Raw genomic sequence first — 7,523 nt, forward strand, 5'->3', positions numbered from 1 at the left:
TTGCGCCTGGCCATGGCAGTAAAGTAATGTGAAAGAAAGTAAAATACAGAACTACCCGACGCCTCTTTATGCCCAAAACATGGGAACATGAGCAGAAAACCCTCTAACAATTTTCGGGCAACAAACTGTAAAATCATAATTTTTTTCCCTGCATATTACTGTGCACATATAAACTCAGTAATCGTGCTGTGCAGTCTCTGTCTTAGAACTCTTAGCGCTTGTTTTTTTTCACAGAGTCAGCCTTTTTCTTCCGTCTGTTCCTTTTTGTTTCTTTATCATTTCCTTTTATCACTTGCTCAGTGACTATAACCTCATTTAATTTTCTTGCATTTGTTACAGTGTTGTTCAGGTTCATTTCCTCACTTATTTCCATGGGCATGTTTAGATGTCGGACAATTTGTCTGGGTTTTGACGTAACTTCTTTCGGACCATGTGATGCAGGTATGAAGGGCATGCGTGGAGCAAACATGGGATAGTACTGAAGGAAGCGATTCTGTTGCTGAATAGGATTAATCTTGTCTCTTGTATACTCTGGAAAACGTTTAGTTTCTTGAGGTTGAGAAATTGGAGGAGTGTCAACATAATAAGGCTTAATCCCAGTGATGAAGTGAATCATGTGTGCATTATAACTGTCAGCAGATGCCCTTGCAGGCAGAATGGGTTGGTACATGGTGTTTTCTGGGACCTCTCTCACAAAGGCATACAGAACGGTTTTCCAAACCCCATCACTGAGTGGATTCAGCGTTACTCTCGGCGAGTGACCGGCAAGACTTTTTAAAGCTTCTTTGTTCCAAAAAGAAGTAGGGAACTCTTCTGCAACATGGTACATCTGTGAGAAATAGATATCTAAGCGCATCTCTGGATACCTCATTATTAAATCATACATTTTACTGATGCAACAATGTCCAAACTCATTGCATGGGGTAAAGTTTGTGTAAAGAGTTAAGTAGCCAACCGGGTAATGCTGGTACAGGAAAGCATCTAGATATCCATTTTTTTCAAACAACATGGACTCTGCATGAAGGTTAGAATGAGTGCAGTTTGTAGCCTGGCCTTTCTGTATGACAGCTCCATTGAAAGCTTTGATTTCATAAAATAGCAACTGTTTATTTTCAGGCATTGTTGGTCCATATGGAAAGCCAAATGCCTCGTAGAATTCTCCATAAGTAACCCGGGACTCTTCTCCTGTCCTAATGTGATATGGACATTTCACACAATTGTGGTTTGAATACAGCCAGTAATACGGCTTTATTAATGTACCATTATATGCAGAGAATTCCTGAAAGATAGTTTCCATCTACAGGTCAGAAAGATGTATAGGCTCCAGGATGTGTTTTCCTACCATGAAGTTTACCTGCGAAATTAAAGCATATATAATTTATCTTTGTTATGAATTGTCACTTCATGGCCATGTTACTTAGTTTTAGAAAATAAAACCATAGATCATGTCATTAGCTTCATTAAATGCTTAAATATTAGAAGAATGTAGCAATGTATCACACATATATATATATATATATATATATATATATATATATATATATAAAAAAAATATATAAAGCTGAGTGTATGTGTGTGTTTGTGTGTGTGTGTGTGTGTGTGTCCGCTAAAGGAATCCGCACTGTCGCATTTACAATCACGACATTTTGCACAGACACCCTATGTGACTCAGGGAACTATGTTTGGGCGGGAAAATTTAGCCCCGTGCTTTACACTTACTCTCCAAAAATCCTGCCTTTATTAAACTGAACGGAGGTAGGAGCTACAGGATATAAATAGCAACTGTCAGTGGTTGCTATAGGAACAAAATAAACTGTTAGTATAAGAAGCTTATGTGTGAGGTAATATGATGTCGGTAGAGATACGGATAGAGAGAGATAGAAAAATACAGACAGACAGACACAGACAGAGACAGCCCTGGAAAGAGACAGAGAGATAGACTGCCAAAGAGAGACCTGGAAAGAGACAGCCCTGGAAAGAGACAGCCCTAGAAAGAGACAGCCGGGTAAAGAGACAGCTGGGCAAAGAGACAGCTAGGCAAAGAGACAGCCCGACAAAGAGACAGACCTGGAAAGAGACAGTCTGGAAAGAGACAGCCCTGGAAAGAGACAGATGGGGCAAAGAGACAGACCGAGCAAAGAGACAGCCCGATAAAGAGACAGCCCGATAAAGAGACAGACCTGGAAAGAGACAGCCCTGGAAAGAGACAGACCGGGCAAAGAGACAGACCGGGCAAAGAGACAGACCGGGCAAAGAGACAGACGGGCAAAGAGACAGACGGGCAAAGAGACAGACGGACAGAGAGACAGACTGAGAAAGAGACAGACGGGGAAAGAGACAAATGGGGAAAGAGACAGCCCTGGAAAGAGACAGACCGGGCAAAGAGACAGACCGGGTAAAGAGACAGACCGGGCAAAGAGACAGCCCGATAAAGAGACAGACCTGGAAAGAGACAGCCCTGGAAAGAGACAGCCCTGGAAAGAGACAGACCGGGCAAAGAGACAGATCGGGCAAAGAGACAGATCGGGCAAAGAGACAGATTGGGCAAAGAGACAGATTGGGCAAAGAGACAGGCCTGGAAAGAGACAGACCTGGAAAGAGACAGCCCTGGAAAGAGACAGACTGGGCAAAGAGACAGACGGGCAAAGAGACAGACGGACAGAGAGACAGACCGGGAAAGAGACAGACGGGGAAAGAGACAGACGGGGAAAGAGACAGACGGGGAAAGAGACAGCCCTGGAAAGAGACAGACGGGGCAAAGAGACAGACGGAGCAAAGAGACAGACGGGGCAAAGAGACAGACGGGGCAAAGAGACAGACGGGGCAAAGAGACAGCCGGGCAAAGAGACAGCCCGATAAAGAGACAGCCCTGGAAAGAGACAGCCCTGGAAAGAGACAGCCCTGGAAAGAGACAGACCTGGAAAGAGACAGACCTGGAAAGAGACAGACCGGGCAAAGAGACAGACCGGGCAAAGAGACAGACCGGGCAAAGAGACAGACCGGGCAAAGAGACAGACCGGGCAAAGAGACAGACCTGGAAAGAGACAGCCCTGGAATGAGATAGCCCTGGAAAGAGACAGCCCTGGAAAGAGACAGCCCTGGAAAGAGACAGCCCTGGAAAGAGACAGACCGGGCAAAGAGACATACGGGCAAAGAGACAGACGGACAGAGAGACAGACGGGGAAAGAGACAGACAGGGAAAGAGACAGACAGGGAAAGAGACAGATGGGGAAAGAGACAGCCCTGGAAAGAGACAGCCAGGCAAAGAGACAGCTAGGCAAAGAGACAGACCTAGAAAGAGACAGACCTAGAAAGAGACAGACCGGGCAAAGAGACAGACCGGGAAAAGAGACAGACCGTGCAAAGAGACAGCCCTGGAAAGAGACAGCCGGGCAAAGAGACAGCCATGCAAAGAGACAGAGGGACAAAGAGACAGACGGGCAAAGAGAGAAACAGACAGACACACACATAGAGACAGACACAGAGATAGAAACAGACAGACAAGGAAAGAGACAGACAGAGAGACAGACAGACAGCGACACACAAACAGAGACTGGGAAAGAGACAGAGAGACAGTTACTATCCCGGGCAACGCTGGGTACTACAGCTAGTTGTCTTTGTGCGATGCAGAAAAGGTGAATGGATGGACTCTACATGCCTGGTTCCCACCGTGAAGCATGGAGGAGGAGGTGTGATGGTGTGGGGGTGCTTTGCTGGTGACACTGTTGGGGATTTATTCAAAATTGAAGGCATACTGAACCAGCATGGCTACCACAGCATCTTGCAGCTGCATGCTATTCCATCCGGTTTACGTTTAGTTGGACCATCATTTATTTTTGAACAAGACAATGACCCCAAACACACCTCCAGGCTGTGTGAGGGCTATTTGACTAAGAAGGAGAGTGATGGGGTGCTACGCCAGATGACCTGGCTTCCACAGTCACCAGACCTGAACCCTATCGAGATGGTTTGGGGTGAGCTTGACCACAGAGTGAAGGCAAAAGGGTCAACAAGTGCTAAGCATCTCTGGGAATTCCTTCAAGACTGTTGGAAGACTGTTGGTGACTACCTTTTGAAGCTCATCAAGAGAATGCCAAGAGTGTTGCAAAGCAGTAATCAAAGCAAAAGGTGGCTACTTTGAAGAACCTAGAATATAAGACATATTTTCAGTTGTTTCACACTTTTTTAAGTATTTCATTCCACATGTTTTAATTCATAGTTTTGATGCCTTCAATGTGAATCTACAATTTTCAGAGTCATGAAAATAAAGAAAACTCTTTGAATGAGAAGGTGTGTCCAAACGTTTGATCTGTACTGTATTTCAAGTGTTTCTTTCTGTTAATGTTAATGATTATGGCTTACAGCCAATGAAAACCTAAAAGTCATTATCTCAGAAAATTAGAATAATTACCACAAAACACCTGCAAAGGCTTCCTAAGCATTTAAAATGGTCAATTATTCTGGTTCAATGAAGAAAAACGAAAAAGCCAGCACTAAATGTGCACTTCAGCACTAAAAATTCCAAACTGTACTTATTATAAAAATGTGCGATTTTTGGCAAAAAAAATTGCAATTTCTTGAGCTACCCCGCCACGTCATGGCAAATCTCTTTGCGGCAGTCCTACTCTAAAATATTTTTATAAAATATTCCAGACGGCATCACATATGACATAGTAGAACTGTTCTTAGCAACACTCACTTGGTCTTTTTCAATCCTGTACCCATGACTGAATCATGGCTGTGGGCGGCACAGGCCCAAGCAAATGCTGCATGAAATACAGTTAGGTCCAGAAATATTTGGACAGTGACACAAGTTTTGTTATTTTAGCTGTTTACAAAAACATGTTCAGAAATACAATTATATATATAATATGGGCTGAAAGTGCACACTCCCAGCTGCAATATGAGAGTTTTCACATCCAAATTGGAGAAAGGGTTTAGGAATCATAGCTCTGTGATGCATAGCCTCCTCTTTTTCAAGGGACCAAAAGTAATTGGACAAGGGACTCTAAGGGCTGCAATTAACTCTGAAGGCGTCTCCCTTGTTAACCTGTAATCAATGAAGTAGTTAAAAGGTCTGGGGTTGATTACAGGTGTGTGGTGGTTTTGCATTTGGAAGCTGTTGCTGTGACCAGACAATATGCGGTCTAAGGAACTCTCAATTGAGGTGAAGCAGAACATCCTGAGGCTGAAAAAAAAGAAAAAATTCATCAGAGAGATAGCAGACATGCTTGGAGTAGCAAAATCAACAGTCGGGTACATTCTGAGAAAAAAGGAATTGACTGGTGAGCTTGGGAACTCAAAAAGGCCTGGGCGTCCACGGATGACAACAGTGGTGGATGATCGCCGCATACTTTCTTTGGTGAAGAAGAACCCGTTCACAACATCAACTGAAGTCCAGAACACGCTCAGTGAAGTAGGTGTATCTGTCTCTAAGTCAACAGTAAAGAGAAGACTCCATGAAAGTAAATACAAAGGGTTCACATCTAGATGCAAACCATTCATCAATTCCAAAAATAGACAGGCCAGAGTTAAATTTGCTGAAAAACACCTCATGAAGCCAGCTCAGTTCTGGAAAAGTATTCTATGGACAGATGAGACCAAGATCAACCTGTACCAGAATGATGGGAAGAAAAAAGTTTGGAGAAGAAAGGGAACGGCACATGATCCAAGGCACACCACATCCTCTGTAAAACATGGTGGAGGCAACGTGATGGCATGGGCATGCATGGCTTTCAATGGCACTGGGTCACTTATGTTTATTGATGACATAACAGCAGACAAGAGTAGCCGGATGAATTCTGAAGTGTACCGGGATATACTTTCAGCCCAGATTCAGCCAAATGCCGCAAAGTTGATCGGACGGCGCTTCATAGTACAGATGGACAATGACCCCAAGCATACAGCCAAAGCTACCCAGGAGTTCATGAGTGCAAAAAAGTGGAACATTCTGCAATGGCCAAGTCAATCACCAGATCTTAACCCAATTGAGCATGCATTTCACTTGCTCAAATCCAGACTTAAGACGGAAAGACCCACAAACAAGCAAGACCTGAAGGCTGCGGCTGTAAAGGCCTGGCAAAGCATTAAGAAGGAGGAAACCCAGCGTTTGGTGATGTCCATGGCTTCCAGACTTAAGGCAGTGATTGCCTCCAAAGGATTCGCAACAAAATATTGAAAATAAAAATATTTTGTTTGGGTTTGGTTTATTTGTCCAATTACTTTTGACCTCCTAAAATGTGGAGTGTTTGTAAAGAAATGTGTACAATTCCTACAATTTCTATCAGATATTTTTGTTCAAACCTTCAAATTAAATGTTACAATCTGCACTTGAATTCTGTTGTAGAGGTTTCATTTCAAATCCAATGTGGTGGCATGCAGAGCCCAACTCGCGAAAATTGTGTCACTGTCCAAATATTTCTGGACCTAACTGTAGTTCATTCAGTCATCAGGCCTTGTCCACAGGCTATTTACTCCATGCAGCATTTGTTTGGACCTGTCCCGCCCACAGCCATGACTCAATCATGAATATGGGATTGAAAAAGACCAAGTGAGTGTTGCTAAGAGCAGTTCTACTATTTCATATGTGAGGCCAACTGTATATTAGGACACTGACACATTTTTTTTTTTCTATCTGTTTACTGAAACATATTTAAGTTATAGTTATATAATGGACATGGACATAAAGTCCTGACTTTTACTTTTTATTTGAGGGGATCCACATTAAAACTTGATGAAGGGGTTAGGAGTTTCAGCTCCTTTGCATGTGCCACCCTAGTTTTAAAAGGCCCAAAAGTAAATGAACAAGTGACTCAAAGGCTGTTTCATGGCCTAATGTGGGCAATTCCTTTGTTATTTCATTCTCAATTAAGCACATAAAAGGCCTGGAGTTGATTTGAGATTTGGTGCTTGCATTTTGAGGTTTTTGCTGAGAAGTAAACATGCGGTCAAAGGTGCTCTCCATGCAGGTGTAACAAGCCATACTACATCTGCGAAAATAGAAAACCAACATCCAAGAAATTGCTACAATATTGGGAGTGGCTAAATTTACAGTTTGGTACATCCTGAGAAAGAAAGAAAGCACTGGTGATCTCAACAATGTAAAAAGACATGTACGTCCACTGAAGACAACAGTGGTGGATGATTACTGAATAATTACCATGGTGAATAGAAACACTTTTACAATATCCAGCCAAGTGAACAACACTCTCACGGATGTAGGCATATCAATATCCAAATCTACCATAAAGAGAAGACTGCATGAAAGAAAATAGAGAGGGTTCACTGCACGGTTCAAGCCTCTGATAAGCCTCAAGAATAAGAAGGCTAAATTGGACTTTGCTAAAAAAAATCTTAAAAATCCAGCACTGTTCTAGAAGAACATTCTTTGGACAGATGAAACCAAGATCAACCTCTACCAGAATGATGGAAAGAAAAAAGTATGACAAAGGCATGTTACAGCTCATGATCCAAAGCATACGATATCATCTGCAAAAAACAGTGGAGGCAGTGTGATGGTCAGG

At 42.9% G+C, this 7,523-nt stretch overlaps 1 protein-coding gene across 1 annotated transcript; it reads right to left on the bottom strand.

Moving 5' to 3' along the window:
• Window positions 1–211: 211 nt before the first annotated feature.
• On the bottom strand, window positions 212–1,297 carry APOBEC4 (apolipoprotein B mRNA editing enzyme catalytic polypeptide like 4). The gene has a single exon (XM_075320935.1). The coding sequence runs from the start codon at window positions 1,295–1,297 to the stop codon at window positions 212–214; it is 1,086 nt and encodes a 361-aa protein (XP_075177050.1).
• Window positions 1,298–7,523: the final 6,226 nt, after the last annotated feature.

The sequence above is a fragment of the Anomaloglossus baeobatrachus genome, chromosome 8 (assembly GCF_048569485.1).
Source record: "Anomaloglossus baeobatrachus isolate aAnoBae1 chromosome 8, aAnoBae1.hap1, whole genome shotgun sequence".
NCBI lineage: Eukaryota > Metazoa > Chordata > Amphibia > Anura > Aromobatidae > Anomaloglossus > Anomaloglossus baeobatrachus.

Bases quoted from the DNA above. Each gene is read 5' to 3' on its own strand.
- APOBEC4 (XM_075320935.1), bottom strand. From the start codon at position 1,297: ATGGAAACTATCTTTCAGGAATTCTCTGCATATAATGGTACATTAATA.